At 32.1% G+C, this 15,802-nt stretch overlaps 1 protein-coding gene across 11 annotated transcripts in view; it reads right to left on the reverse strand.

The window, feature by feature from the left end:
- Nucleotides 1–15,802, reverse strand: part of Rh50 (Rhesus blood group-associated glycoprotein Rh50) — a 195,227-nt gene that overhangs the window by 19,673 nt on the left and 159,752 nt on the right. For all 11 annotated transcript variants that reach the window (XM_072898618.1, XM_072898614.1, XM_072898612.1 and 8 more), the window contains 2 exons: nucleotides 11,720–11,802; nucleotides 4,711–4,854 (listed from right to left, as the gene is read on the reverse strand). In XM_072898618.1, coding sequence (XP_072754719.1) covers nucleotides 4,711–4,854; nucleotides 11,720–11,802 — 227 coding nt within the window. The remainder of the gene's footprint in view (nucleotides 1–4,710; nucleotides 4,855–11,719; nucleotides 11,803–15,802) is intronic.

The following is a 15,802-nucleotide window of genomic DNA, read 5'->3' on the forward strand; positions in this document are numbered from 1 at the left end:
ACATGCAGTATCCTCAGAAGGTTAACGTTTGGGCCGGAATAATGCTTAATCGTATTATAGGACCGTTTTTTTATTGAAGAAAACATAAATTCTCAAAATTATTGCAATTTGCTAAGAAACCAAGTGATACCGGCTATTCAAGATACTGCTGGAGAAGCTTTCCACAATGTTTGGTTTCAGCAGGATGGGGGCCCGGCTCATTTTTCTCTGGAAGCTCGAAATATTCTCAACGATGTTTTTACTGATCGATGGATTGGTAGAAGAGGCACAATAGAATGGCCACCGAGATCGCCAGATCTGACTCCATTAGACTTCTTTTACTGGGGGTATTTGAAAACAAAGGTCTATGAGACTAGGTCCGAAAATTTAGAAGAGCTGCGGGAAAAAATAGTGAACGTTTCAAATTTAATCACACCCTATATTTTAACTAACGTTATCGATACGTTTTACGTTCGCTTAGGACTCTGCCAAGTTGTTGAAGGACATCAATTTAAACATTTGATAAAATAATTAGTGTTTTTATTCACATACATCAGTGTTTCCATCCCGATCTTGCCTTAGTTGGCCGGACACGCACGTACGCACGCGCGCGCGCGCGCACACGCACACACACCCACACACACCCACACCCACACCCACATTCACCCCCCTCCTCCCACATACAGAGGTATGCGCGTGCCCACGTGAAGTCTTATCTTTTTTCCGTTGTCGCCGTGGGCCCTCGCTATCGCAAATAGAATATCTTAATAGAAATGTTCAAATAATCATAACTCTGTAAAAAAAAATCGTAGAGACCTCGGCAACTGCGCGTTATTTTCGTTTTGGAAAACCCTTTCAAATGAGCCCTCACTCAACCCCACATGCCATTTAAGATTTTTTGGCTCTCCCTTCCCCCCGTCCCCCGGGAGTGTGGAGGTGGGTGTTTTTGTAGTTAAATAATAGATTTTGTGATCCCATTGTATCCTTAAAAATTTCAATCCTATATTTCAAATCATTCAAAAATTATTTAGATGGCCCCGAACTTTTGGTAAGCACTGTATATATATATTTACCCAGTTAACATGTAGAGATCATTTACATAACAATTACATAATATTCTAAATGTATATGTTACAGTCCAGCAAAATGAAACTATAACGTATCAGTTTTGTCAATAATATGATGAATCTAGAATTGTTATATAAATTTGTTATGTAATTTTGACATTACTTTGTTATGTAACATTTATGTAATTTAGTGAATGTAAATGTGTATACTCTAAAAATTTGATAAATGCTACATAATTCTAACGACATAATCGTAACGATATGTTAAATATGTAACAGTTATGTAATTTGGTGAATGTAAATGTGTATACTCTAAAAATTTGATAAATGCTACATAATTCTAATGACATAATCGTAACGTTATGTTAAATATGTAACATTTATGTAATTTGGTGAATGTAAATGTGTATACTCTAAAAATTTGATAAATGCTACATAATTCTAATGACATAATCGTAACGTTATGTTAAATATGTAACATTTATGTAATTTGGTGAATGTAAATGTGTATACTCTAAAAATTTGATAAATGCTACATAATTCTAATGACATAACCCATGTAGCACATGTTCGTTTTATAAACGTTTTTTAAACGTATCCAATATTTTTTAACCGTCAAGCACCAATAAGAAACGTTTCAACAGAAACATTTTTAAAATCATGGTTTAAGAAACGTATATTTTACGTTTCTATAAATAGAACAAAAATTAATGTTTTAATTCAAAATTATATATATACACATTATTAAGACTGTACTTATTAAGATGATCCCCAGATAGCACAGAAAACTAAAAGATGTCTAAAAGATGTCTTCTAAAAGTCATAATTACGTTAAGTCGACGAAAAGATGACTTTTTGATCATCTTTTCGACAAGACAAAAAAGATCTATTTTATAATATACTAATATAATATAATTTTATAATATTTTATAATATTTTATAATATTTTATAATATAGTGTTCTTTTGTTTGCCGCTACGTGGCGTGTTCAGACTTAACTCGTATTCAAGTTTTCATAACATGTATATAAAACCTAAAAAAACGGGTACTAAAAGTATAATTTAAATTATGTCTTTTTTGTCAGTTTGACTTCTGATGTAATCTCGAGAAGAGATTCAGAACATGAAAATAGATGGATTATATCCATATTTGCATTATTTTATTGAATCTGTGGATAAACAAATTTTTTACAAATAAAGAAAAAAAATCGTATTTATTACCACTTATGACTTATTAGCACATCTTTTAATATATTACAGTATCAGAATAGGTATAGAGAATTTATATTTGCATTGCGTAACACACAAATATAAATGCTCTATATACAATGTATAATTTATAAAGATTTGATTCTATACATACTGTAAAATTATAAAAATACATAGTATAAAAAGATGACAAGTTACATGTATCAAATATAAGTAGAAGTATCTTCATCCACAATTTTGAAAATAATTCGCGTTAAATAAGTATATAGAAATAAAAACTCTGTTTAATTCCTTTATTAATTAAATAATATGCGTCTTGAATTTATTACATTTTTACTTCTATAGAAATTTTATTATAAATGATATAATTCATGACCGGTATAATGGTGTAACCTCAAATTGTGATGCATTTTATCGTAACAAATTTTTTATAAATATATGAAAATAAATATTAATAAAAATATGTATAAAAATATTTATTTTATGTTTTATAGAAAACATTTTAAAAGAAATAAGGTTTACATACCTAATTAAAACGATGTTGGTTCTAAGTTGTAACACAGTCACTCACGTAACCTAGCGTAACACACTACGTTGCATCAGAAACGCATGAAAAGGCGGGAAACCCTTACGCCACTACCAACACCGACAGTATCGGAAATCGGAAGTTATGTTTTGAAAATGGCGTTGCTATATTCTCTACGTATCTCAAAAATAAATTTTGAGAATATACGAGAATATACGAGAAATAATATACTGTAAGAGATATTACAAGTATATTCTGAGAATATACGATTAATAACATAAAAAATGATATACTGTAAGAAATATTTCAAGTATATACTGAGAATATACGAAAAGTAATATACTAAATAAGATATTATAAGGATCTTCTCAGTATATTATATACAGTACGTATATTCACAATATGAGTATAGAATATTCGAATGATATCATGTGTTGTGTGGGTATAAAACAAAAATTATGAATATGTATTTCGTAGTTATTCCCTAAAAGGTTTTTATAGTTTTGTCGATCATTAAAATAAAACATATTAACATTAGTTTAATATAAACATTATATATCATTAGTCACACAATAGCTTTCTCTTGACAAAATCATAAAACTTGAAGATTAAATATATTAATAAATTACATATATTAATAAATTCTTATTAGACAAGTAGTTCTCAAGTAAAGATTGCGTATATTGAACAAAAATCAAATAATTTTCTTTCTATGAGATAAATAATTCTATGTTTATTACTAGGTTTAACACAATTAAACACATTTTTAACATTAATCAACATGATATATAGACATATTTATATATTTATGCATATACACATATAGTACCAATCTAAAAAATTTGAATACTATAGCAAAGTTAAATATAGTAGGGTCTGCAAAAATACTAATTTTTAAAAACAAATATAATGTTTTGTTAAAGAAAATAATTTTTTAAGTACAAGTTAAAAATTTAGCCAATTATGTGCTGTGATAAGAGTTATTTGTGATAATATCATGATATTACTATAATATGCAATCTTTTGTCTAATATTCAATCATTAAGTCAAGAATCAATAATTAAGTGAAGAAATTATGTAAGTCAATATAGTAAATAATTAAACAATTTTTTCTGAGAACTATATATTTAATTATTTAAAGAAAAAATAAAATTTATATTTTTTCAAATGGATGATGCTTAGGATGAAGAAAATCGATATAATCGATATAATCGCTAATTCCTTTTTGATTCCCGTTTCAATACGCGAGGACAGCACATCGCGGGCGCTATCGATAGAGTTGTGATCGGTACACGAAGTGCTCTGAAAATCGAGGTTGATGAGTCACGATTGAGCCGGCATCGAGACGAGACTTATACAAGGTTTAACGCGATTTTTAGAGCACGCGATAACTTGTTAGCTGTCACGTATCTCGGCGATTAGTTAATTAATCTGTGAAACGCTTGGTGCATGTATTAAAGTAATTAAAGACATTTATTTTATATTAAGTTTAATTGTTTAATTTGTGACAAATTCTCTTGAAACTTTCGCTTTACTTTGACTTGTGTGTGCGACGAAGAAGGAGAGAAGGACTCGAGACCGAGTGAATCTCACTTGATTGCGCAGAGAACATATATCGTATTGAATAGATGACATTAATGTAAATTAATACCATAGAACTTGTTGTAAGCTAACAAAAAAATGAATTGAGAATGCTTATAATATGTTACAATTTGTCTTACATATAAAAATTTTTATCTTTTATAATTTTTTATCTTTTTTTCCATCTTTTTAATGTTAATAATCAGAGATATAATGGTCAAATAGATAATAATCATTAGATGAGATATATTCGCTAAATTTACTATTCCATATTTTAATGTAAATAAAAATAAATTATAAAAAATCAGTGAATGTAAAATTACTTTGTGATAATAATAAAATTAAGTACCTCATATAAAGAATAATCGTAAGAAGCTTCCGAAGCTAACCCTGCCATAAGTGCGCCAAAAAGTGCAGCAAGCACGCCTGGCATCCCATGTAAATTATGTACCCCGCAAGTGTCATGTATGTGAAGTCGTCTCTGTATAATTGGCTGTAAAAAGCAAAATAATTAATACATAAAATGATTCATTAGAAAATTTAAAATAGTTTTAAGTATTTTTTATAAAAGAAATCTCTATACAAAAGAAATAATTATTATATAATTTTTCTCATGAGGGTTGCTAGTCTTCTATTGGGCGCCTCTTCAGGTGGTGGATTGGAGAATGTTGGCCAGTTTAGCTGAATAAGTACTGGGAAATTAAATACCCAGGGTGAACCAAAACTAGCAAATTGGACGTAATAGGAGATAAAAATAAAGAAATAAGAGTTATTGATCAGAGATTATTTAGATCCGGCAAGAAGTAAGAGTGCGAGTGCAGGTCCTCGCAGGTCGTCAATTAGCAATTGTACGAAATCAAAAGTCAATCTACGAAAGAAATAGAGCTTTTTAAAAGATTACTAGATAAGATTTTAAACTCATCGGTAAGAACTCGAACGAATACAGCAGATAGCTCGGAAATAAATGTCCGACAAAATGAGATATTTTAAGAAAGTTATACAAGAACTCCTGGAGAGCAACTTTTATATACTAAATTGACAAGAACAGAAAAATAATGATGACAATGACAATTACCTTAAGCAACTCCAACAACAATTGACAATTTTACAAGATAAGTACGTAGATTTACAAAAAAATATTATCCAGCAAACTTAATGGTAGAAATGGATTATCAAACTAATGAAGAAGAACTTGCAAGAGAAATAAAATGGATAAGAAAGAAAGAAAGAAATTACAAAAAAAGGCGAATAGATATTGATTTCATCACAACAACAATAATAGAAAGTGTCATAAAAAGTACAACAGAAAAATAAAAGAGTACCACCATCCTCTCCGGTAATGGAAGATATGAAAAATTTTATTAAATTTCACGAATTTAGTAACATAATAAGTGGATTCCAGATTAAAATAAAAAATAATGATGTTACAAAAATAAATGTACAAAATGGTGAATCCTACAGAGCAATGACAACAATACTTATGATAACAATATACCCTAGCATTCTTATGAAAATAAACAAAATAGACCAATAAAAGTAATGGCTAACAAATTGCATCATTTTTACATACAGAAAAAATAGTAAATAACTTTGTATAAAAGAATATACATATAATACTAGAAGCAGTTAATAAATTAAAATGGAAAACAAAACAATCTTTGAATATATTTATGCTGGTATTTAAAAATGATGAAAATATTAAAAAGATATTTAGAATTAAAGACGTACTAGATTTCAAAGTTTAAATACAACCAATCAAAAAATCTAACCTGGTTCCACAATGTAAGAAATGTCAAACATGCAGACATACTCAGAGACCTATATCTGAGTATTTTAGAACACTAGATCTAAAGAACCACGATGTGTCAAATCCACTGGTAAATATTTTATTAAAGATTGCACAAAACTAGAGAACATACAACGTAAAAGCCTAATATATTGTAGAAAAAATTCCATGAATTATAGAGGATAATTGCCAGAGAAATGCAGAAAATTAAGAATAACTTCAATGAAGAAATCAAGATTACACAGCAGCCACAAAGAGAAAGACATGATTATACTAATTTTTTAACAATTTAGTTGTTAAAACATAAAATCGAGGTTCCAGATGCAATTATAGAATACGTTAAGAGAGTAGAAAGGCAACCATTACTTCAAGGTATTAAAATTGAGATATGACAATGGAAAAGAGTATGCAAATCGAAAGAGTCAAAAGTGGAATAAGAGCAAAGGAATAATAATCGACTACACAACACCATACACTAACCTAACCTAAACAACTAAATAGTAAAGCAGAACGCATAAACAGAACAATTACGGACAGAGCAAGGGCCCTAATATTTGATGCTGATATGGATAAAAATATGTCGGGAGCAGCCATATATACAGTAGCAACCTACATAACAGATCTTCAACTAAAAATCTTGATGTGACGTCTGTGAAAAAATAGGAAAATAAAACCTGATTTAAGGATTAAAATGTTTGGATGTGAGGCTTATGTAAAAGTTTTGAGAAAGAAACTGCATGAAAAGAGCAAAATGTACAGACTAGTAGGATATTCAACGAATGGATACAGCTTATGGGATGAACAAAGAAGAAAAATATCATATGAAATGTTAAATTTAAAGAGTATACGAAAAATATTGAAAAAAAGAAAAATAAAATCGCAAGAATAGAATTGGAAGATAACACAAATGAACCAGAAAATAATCCTGAAGAAACGTTATTGGAACAGAAGGAGGAGGAAGAAGATTTTAACATTTCAGAGTATGAAGAAGTAGAAGAAGAATTAGAAGATATTATAAAAGAGAACAATGGGGACGAGTATGGCTACGTTCGCTGCGTCGTCGGCTGCGAATCGACGGAACGCGAGTTTGACCTTGCTAAGAAAGGAAGACTTCAACTACAAAAACAGAATATGCAAATTAAATAAATTATATGGTTTAAAACAGACGCCGCTAAAATGGAATGAAAGATTTTCTAAATTTATGGGAGAGCAAGGCTTTGAAAAATTAAAAACAGAACAATGTGTTCAAAAAGAAAGGCAGCAATCTGATTTTCCATGTACGTGGATTAATAATAGGACAACAAGGAGAAAATAAACGTACTTTTGAAAAAATTAAAAAAGGAATTTGAAATGACTGTAACGAAAAACTCTAAAAACTTTATAGGAATAGAAATCAAAACAAAAATAACGGATTAAAACTGACTCAAAATTACTATATTAACAAAATACTAAAAAATTAAAAATGGAAGGCTCCAAGCAACCGGCCACACCAGCTATTAAAGAAGAAACAACAATAGAAGAATATCTCAACAGTACCTATTCATTTAAGGAAGTAATAGTTTATTTCATCTGAACAGTAAAACCAGACCGGATATAAGTCCAGTCAACATGCAGAGCCGACATATGGAAAATCCAAGCAATAAAATTAGATAGCAATAAAATGCATTTTCAGGTACTTTAATGAGATCACAGACAAAGGAATATTCTTCAAATCATAAGAAAGGGAAGAATTGACCGTCTTCTATAACTCAGACTTTACCGAAGACGAGGAAAAGTCATACGTGATTTTTTATAACGGAGGACCAGCAAGCTGGTGTTCACGCAAATGTAGTGGCTCTGTCGAGCACGGAAGCAGAGTACATTGCAGCATTAGAGTACTGCAAAGAAATCCTACCTAAAGACATTGCTCGAAGAAATGACTCAAAAGATATTAAAAATTACTTTATACAGGATGTCCCCAATTTAAATGGCAAAACTACGTAAGCGTGTAGGGGACTGAAAAACTAAGATAAAAAGTCCTTTAGAGATTTGCTCGTTTTTGCTCCATTTTGGAGAAAATCGCAAAAATTCAATCTCTCATTGTTAGTTGCTCTCATGAGTTGATTGGCACCATTTGATTGGAATAAACTTTCTGCTTCAAGGTTCCTTACATATGTCAACACTTGATATTATCTTTACATTTTTCTGTTTATTTACATTATTGCTTTCTTCTACGAGTTCTTAAGTAGTCTTTAGTCAGTCATTATTTTGTTTCTTTTTTTGCGATTTTCTCCAAAATAGAGCAAAAACGAGCAAATCTTTAAAGGATTTTTTGTCTTAGTTTCTCGGCTCACTACACGTTCCCGAAGTTTTGCCATTTAAATTGGGGACATCCTGTATATAGATAATCAGAATACCATTAGTTTGATAAAAAAACAGTGTAATTAATGAAAGATCAAAACATATATGTAGATGTTAAGTATCACTACATGACATAGTAAAAGGTGGAACAATCAACATTGAATATTGTCCAACTAATTTTCAAGTAGCTGATCTCTTAACAAAACCACTGCAACGCGTTAAATTCAAACAGTTTAAAAATAATCATATAAATTAAAGGGAAATATCATTTCATTTTCTTTGTTTTTTTGTCAATATAATTTCAAATGTTTAAATTTTTTAAACTTATATAAAATTAAAGGGAATTATTGGAAGAGCCTAATTTTATACAATTTAATAAAGTAGGAAAATTAATTAAACTAGGTTGGCAAGAAAGGTTTTTGATGTGAGTCGCGAGAGGCACAAGTTCAAAGTAGAAGCATTCCAGAAGTCTTCGCGTTAAGAGCAAAAAGTAAAAAAAAGTAAAATTGTACGGTAAGTAGATTTTAAAGATTACGTTAAAACTTTCTGCCTAATGTAAAGTTTGAGACAAGCTGAATTTTGTACTTGTGTTAAGAAAATCACCGGTATTTATTTTCTGTTCATTCTATATTATTTTTATTAAATTGTTTTGAAGCACAATGTTCTCGTTTATTTGAACCTCCAACACAGAAATGTACCCTCTCATCATGAAATAAAAATGAAAATAATTCGTAAGATATAAGTTAATCTGAACATTTATCCTTTTTTATCTTCAATATATTTATTACATATAGATTTCACTTATTTTTCTCAGTTTTGTAAACAGCTTTTGACTACATGCGACTACACAAGTTTTTGAGTGCAAAGAGAAATTTGTGTTTAATTGTTCTACTAATTTCCGTTTTTTTTTTTTTTTTATAAAAGTTAAGTTTAGATGAAATTAAAATTGTTTCAGTGGTATGCAGGAGGAAGGACGGAGTCCTTTTTCCGTTCATCCATGTACTTTGCAGTAAAGTAAAACAATAAAATACATTTTCTGTATAAATTAAAAATTTACTTTTTTCTACGTATAATCCCTGTTCCAAATAAATTATTGTAAATTGATGTGAAAAATTATTACACTGTACATAACAATATAACAATAATAAATAACATTGAGGGTCGGATTAATGTCAGTTAATTTTGATGACCTCAGTTTAAACAATAACTTTGTTTCCTCAGATAAGTTCTGAAAAAGAAATAAAGATATAATTTAAATCGAGGTTAAAGTTAACTGATGTTGAAAAAATGATGTTGGCCTGGAAAGTACCTACTAATGGTAAAACTCCTGTTTAAGGGAGGCTGCTCCAATGGTCTTGACCTCGACATATGTTGTCAAGGTCATCACCCTGAGTAACCTTTAAAAGGTTTTAGCTGTCGCTCGTTATTTATTAAAAAGTTATAAACAAGAAAAGTGTTATAAATAGGACATAATTTTTTCACATCATGCATGTTTGATGAAACGTATTTTTAATGGATCTATTTATTTAAATGTCATACATTGAATGGCGGAGCCCTTCCCTCTGCACCCCACCTCACAAAAACTAACCCAACCTAACCCAACCTGTGTTAAGGCATGATATAGATTTTGCTTTGTAACACAGGTTGGGTTAGTTTTTTTTTATGGGGCGAGGGTGCAAGAGGAGGAGCGGAGCTCCCCCGACCACACATTCAATATGTTACATTTAAATAAATAGATCCATTAAAGTACGTTAAAAGTACGTTATTAAATATACATGATATGAGAAAATTATAAAAGGAAAGGAAAATAAACTTATAATTTCAAAGAAACTATCGATGTGTTCATCATAATTACATGTTCTTTTAAATAAAAATTCGGCAAGATAAATTATAAAATGATAATCGCGTATGCCGTAGCGAGGAATATTTGCTCTCATATCTCTCCAGAATCTTTCTATATTTTGTGTTTGACACCTGTTTCTGGTTCAACAAAATTAGCTTGATGACTTAGAAATTAAAACAAAATAACGAGCTTTACTATATGTTAGATATGCATTATATTTCTGTATAGTAGATCATATATTTACTTCTCAAATGTACACGGTATATGTTAGATATGCATTATATTTCTGTCTAGCAGATCATATATTTAGTTCTCAAATGTACATGGTGCCGAAAAATTAGTCTTTTAAAATCAAACTTTTTTGTTTATAACTTTTTAACAAATAACGAGTGACGACTAAAACCTTTTGAAGATTACTCAGGGTGATGACTTTGACAATATATGTCAAGGTCAAGGTCATTGGAGTAACCTACCCTAAACAGGAGTTTTACTGTATTAACATTTTTTAACATGATATATCAAAATCAAAGTTATTAAAGCTTGATAATCGAATTACATGTATTTACATACATTACACTTAAAATATATTATTTTAAGTTTAAACATTAGAACATTTTAAAATAATATATCTCATTATCAGAAACCAGTAGAATCTATCTAACATACGGAAGAATCAATAATATATACGTCATGTCAATGTCTGACTACATACATCAAGAAAAAAACTGCAATATTTTAAAGTATTGTTTTTCAGAAATTGGAAGAGTCTCTAATGTAATTCAAAGTGCACGTGATTCAGGATTCTGTCCACTATAATATATGAAAATCAAAGTAATTAGTTAGGTATAACTTTTTAGAAAAATTTATATTGCAATATTTTAATGCTTCATTTTTTCATAAATATAATATTTTTTCATAAATATATTTGATATATGTTTACTGATAAGTAGTAAAATGTTTTATTTTTAACTTTTCTTAGCTTTCTAAATTAAATCTTAAAATTATTTTATTTTTAAGTACACGGTAAAAAATTTTGTATTAAATTTAACATATTTCTCGTGTCCCAATTTATCTACTTTAATTTTAATTTTTTCTTTTTGTTAATTTAAGAAAGCAAATATGTAAACAAATAACACAAATATTATGTAAAAAATTAAATTAAAAATGTAAATTAGTGCAAGATTTACTTGTTAATTGTGTTGTTTTAACTCTTAGAAACGGTGAATATTAACTTAATGCAGAAAAGTTAAAATAACATAACAACAGTATGTTATATTAATATAAGAGTATGTTAAAAATTTAACACAAAAATTTCTACACGAGAAAATTTCAACAAAAATACAAAATGTTTTTTACCGTGTATGATTATTGATAATCATATATAATTACCGTAAGATATTTGTATCCCAATACGCTAATTATGCCGGATAAAGCGCCGATAATTAGAGCACCTACTGGTTTACACATCATACCTATTTGGATTGAGAAAATTAAGATTAGAGAAAGAGACATATTTAATTCTCAAATGACAAGATAACAACCTAACCTAACGTAACCTAACACTAATAGAAAATTTATTGCATTTGTTTCTTGAACAAGAATTTTATAACAGTCTTTTTTCAAAACCATTTGAATTTCTTACATTAAATAAATATATATATATATATATATGTATATATTGTATATACATATATACAGGGTGTCCGGTAATAACCGCCTCACCACTCAGATGCAGGTAGAGCAGGTCAAACTGAGTAGAAAAGTCCTCTACCATTTTTCGATTTTCGGAATAATTATTGAGAAATTAATTTACAAAGATTGGCGAATCCGGCGCGAGTATCAGCGCGCAGCAAAAAAGACGGCCCATCGCTAGGCCGCTCGCTAAGCACGCGCGGCGTAAATAGGCGTCATTGCCTCGCGGTTACCAGAGGCACAAACGAGAAGCGTTGATAAGACTACTCTACAAATAATAATGCCCGTTTTTTATCCCGTCTCTTTTTTTTCATTAAAGTATTAATCATATAAAATATTCTGATAAATATTCGAAGAGAAAATATAAAATATTATTATAAAATATGCTATCAAATAATGGTAATTATACAGAATAACGGACCACCTCACGATGTCAACGACTTTGATATATATTATCAAGGTCATGACCCTGAGTAAGGTTCTGAAGGTTTTAGTCGGCGCTCGTTGTTTATTAAAAAGTTTGAAAACTAAAATGTAATTTTTCGTTTTTGTCGAAAGTGAAGTAACATTTAACAATGTATAATGACTACAGTAAACGCGTAGGCGGGGGAGGGGCTCTGTCCCTCCCCCTGCACACCTATCCCACAAAAAAACTACCCCAACCCAACCTGTGTTACGAAGTAAAATCTATTTACTCGTATATATCTCGGACACAGATTGGATTGGTCTTTTTGTAGGGTCCCGATAGTGTGCCACCTTGCCGTGGTAGGGGGACTCAGCCCTGAAGCGATTCCGGTATTCCGTCGGGTCTTAGGACTCACAGACGCCGGGTAGTGGAGGGGCTGCTAAGAGCACACCAAACAAGGGTCGGCGTGGACCGCAGGGGCATAGGCTGGCGACCCCAGGTCGGTTCAGCTGTCGGGGCCGCTCAGACTTATTCTGAGGTCGGAGCCCAACAGCATCGGAAAAAAGAAGGAAAGTCCGATTATAGGATCTCCTTCTTACACGGCGCGCCGGGAAGTTGCCGGATGACAACGGGGAGGTCAGGGTGCCCTTTCCCCCTAGACATTCGGCCGAGGCCATAAACTCGGGGCTCTTAAGCCCCAAACCGGCCGTCAGAATCGATCGGCCAATTGAGGAGGATGAGGTTTATTCCCACCTGAGGTCAAGGGAGAGTGAGTGTGGGGGGGGGGGGGGTATTTACTTCTCATTGCACCGTGATCCCTCGGATGTGGCGGTGTTTCGTGGTGGTTCCGCAATGCTACCATCGATGCGCCGTCATATTTTGCGGCGGCGCATCGCGGGAAGGAAGTCCTCTCTCCTTTTCGGAGGAGGGAGGACTGACGGGGGTGGGTCCTGATAGAATGCTAAAAGCGACCCACTCACTTAACCGCCAAGGAAGGACCCCCAAGGGGTTTAGCTGGTAGGAGTCCGACATAACCCGCTCTCCCCCCAGAGGGCGGATATCCATGATGGATTTACCCTTATAAAAAAAATGTGTTATTGTGGGGTGGGGTGCAGGGGGAGAGGTGAAGACCCTCTCCCACCGACGCATTTAATGTATTACATTTAAATTAATAAATCCATTGAAAGTACGATTCATTATTGTTCTCAAAGGAAGTTTACAAGAAATGTCACAAACATAGAAGTAAAATTTCAGTAAAAAAGATAAACAAAGACGATTTACTATTCTCAGCAATACAATATAACAATATAACACGAAAGTATAGACACACGGTGTTCGAAAATTATATATTATTCATTATACATTTTTTGTTAATAATATTTGAATAAACAACGAGCGCCGGCTAAAACCTTCAGAACCTTACTCAAGGTCATGACCTTGATAATATATGTCAAGGTCATTGACATCGGGAAGCGGTCCAACATTCTATATAATTTTCTTTCACAACTTATTAACAAATTATTTTCTTTCCTCGTTTTTCAGATCGGTTCCTATTTTTTCCAGTCGTGCTTAAATGGAGCGATATATGCCCATTTTTTACACAATGAATTACCAGGACTCCTTGAAGAAATTTCTCTGTACATACGGCAAGAAATAATTCTCCAGCATGACGGCGTGCCTGCTTAATTTTTGCATCAAGCATGTGAATATTTAAATGCGCATTATGCGGACCGATGGATTGGTCAAGGTGATCCAATCTTTTGGCCGGCGCGATTGTCAGACCTCAATGTGTCAGATTATTTTCTTTGGGGTCATATCAAAGACTTAATCGAACACAGGCGTGGTGTTACGGAAGCTGAGGTACGAGAAGCAATTCTCGTAGCTTTCGATAGCATCACACCAGAGGTGATGTATCGTGCAAAGCGCAACATTGTTCGAAGAGCCGAATTTTGTTTACAACAAGGAAGGCACTTTGAACAGTTATTGCATTAAATTATGATAGTGGATTAGACCTATTGGGATACCACTTTAAAAAAAATGCGCCATGCTATCTACCGCAAAGTGGGGTGGAAATAATAGCCAATAATTATTGGATAGCATATTTTATAATAATATTTTATATTTTCTATTTAAATTATTTTATATTTTCTCTTAGAATATTTATTAGAATATTTTATTTGATTAATATTTCGACGAAAAAAAAGAGACGGGTAGAAAACGGGCATTATTATTTATAGAGCGATCTTATAAACGCTTCTCGTCTGTGCCCCTAGATAACCGCGAGGCAATGGCGCCGCGCGTGCTTAACGACCGGCCTAGCGGTGGGCTGCCCTTTTTTCGGCGAGCTGCTACTCGCGCCGGATTTGCCGATTTTTGTAAATTAATTTTTTAATAATTATTCCGAAAATCGCAAAATGGTACAGGACTTTTCTATTCTATTTAATCCGCTTTATCTGCACGCGAGACGTGATACGGTCATTTTGAAACACCCTGTATACACATATATATAGGGTATCCCGTAAAGATTGAATCAACGTTCGTCAGCAAGTAGAGCACATTAAACTGAACAGAAAAGTCCTGTACCATTTTGCGATTTTTGGAATAATTGAGAAATTAATTTACAAAGATCGACAAATCTGGCGCGAGTATCAGTCCGCCGCAAAAAAATGGCGAGAAGGATGGCTCACTGCAAAAAAATGGCGAGAAGGACGGCCCACTAGGCCGGTCCCTAAATAATAATCGCTAATCTATTGTTCTTATCAACGCTTCTCGTCTATGCCCCTGGTAACCGCGAGGCAATGGCGCCTATTTATGTCGCGCGCGCTTAGCGACCGTCCTTAGGGTCGTCTTTCTCGCCATCTTTTTTGCGGCGAGCTGATACTCGCGCCGGATTTGCCGATCTTTGTAAATTAATTTCTCAATAATTATTCCGAAAATCGCAACATGGTACAGAACTTTTCTGTTTAGTTTAATGCGCTCTACCTGCTCATGAACGTTGATTCAAACTTTATGAGACACCCTGTATATATATGTATATATATATATATAATATGTACACTACCCTCCATAAGTTTGGAAACACTGTATACAAATTTTTAATATAAAGACGATACATAATAAAATCGATTAATTTTTGTTCGTAAATGTTTCTTTACTAATTATATTAATTATCTTGAGTCGTGATTCATACGGAATCTGGCCGTGTTGGAGTCATTTTCACTATTGTGATTAATTTTATCAATTTTACAGAAACTTAAATTGCAGGTAAATATGCATATTAGAGGACCTGTCGTCGATGACCTTGATCTTGACATATGTTGTCAAGGTCATTGCCTTTAGTAACGTTCAAAAGATTTTAGCCGTCGCTTATTGTT

Source organism: Anoplolepis gracilipes, chromosome 8, assembly GCF_047496725.1.
Source record: "Anoplolepis gracilipes chromosome 8, ASM4749672v1, whole genome shotgun sequence".
NCBI classification, from domain to species: domain Eukaryota; kingdom Metazoa; phylum Arthropoda; class Insecta; order Hymenoptera; family Formicidae; genus Anoplolepis; species Anoplolepis gracilipes.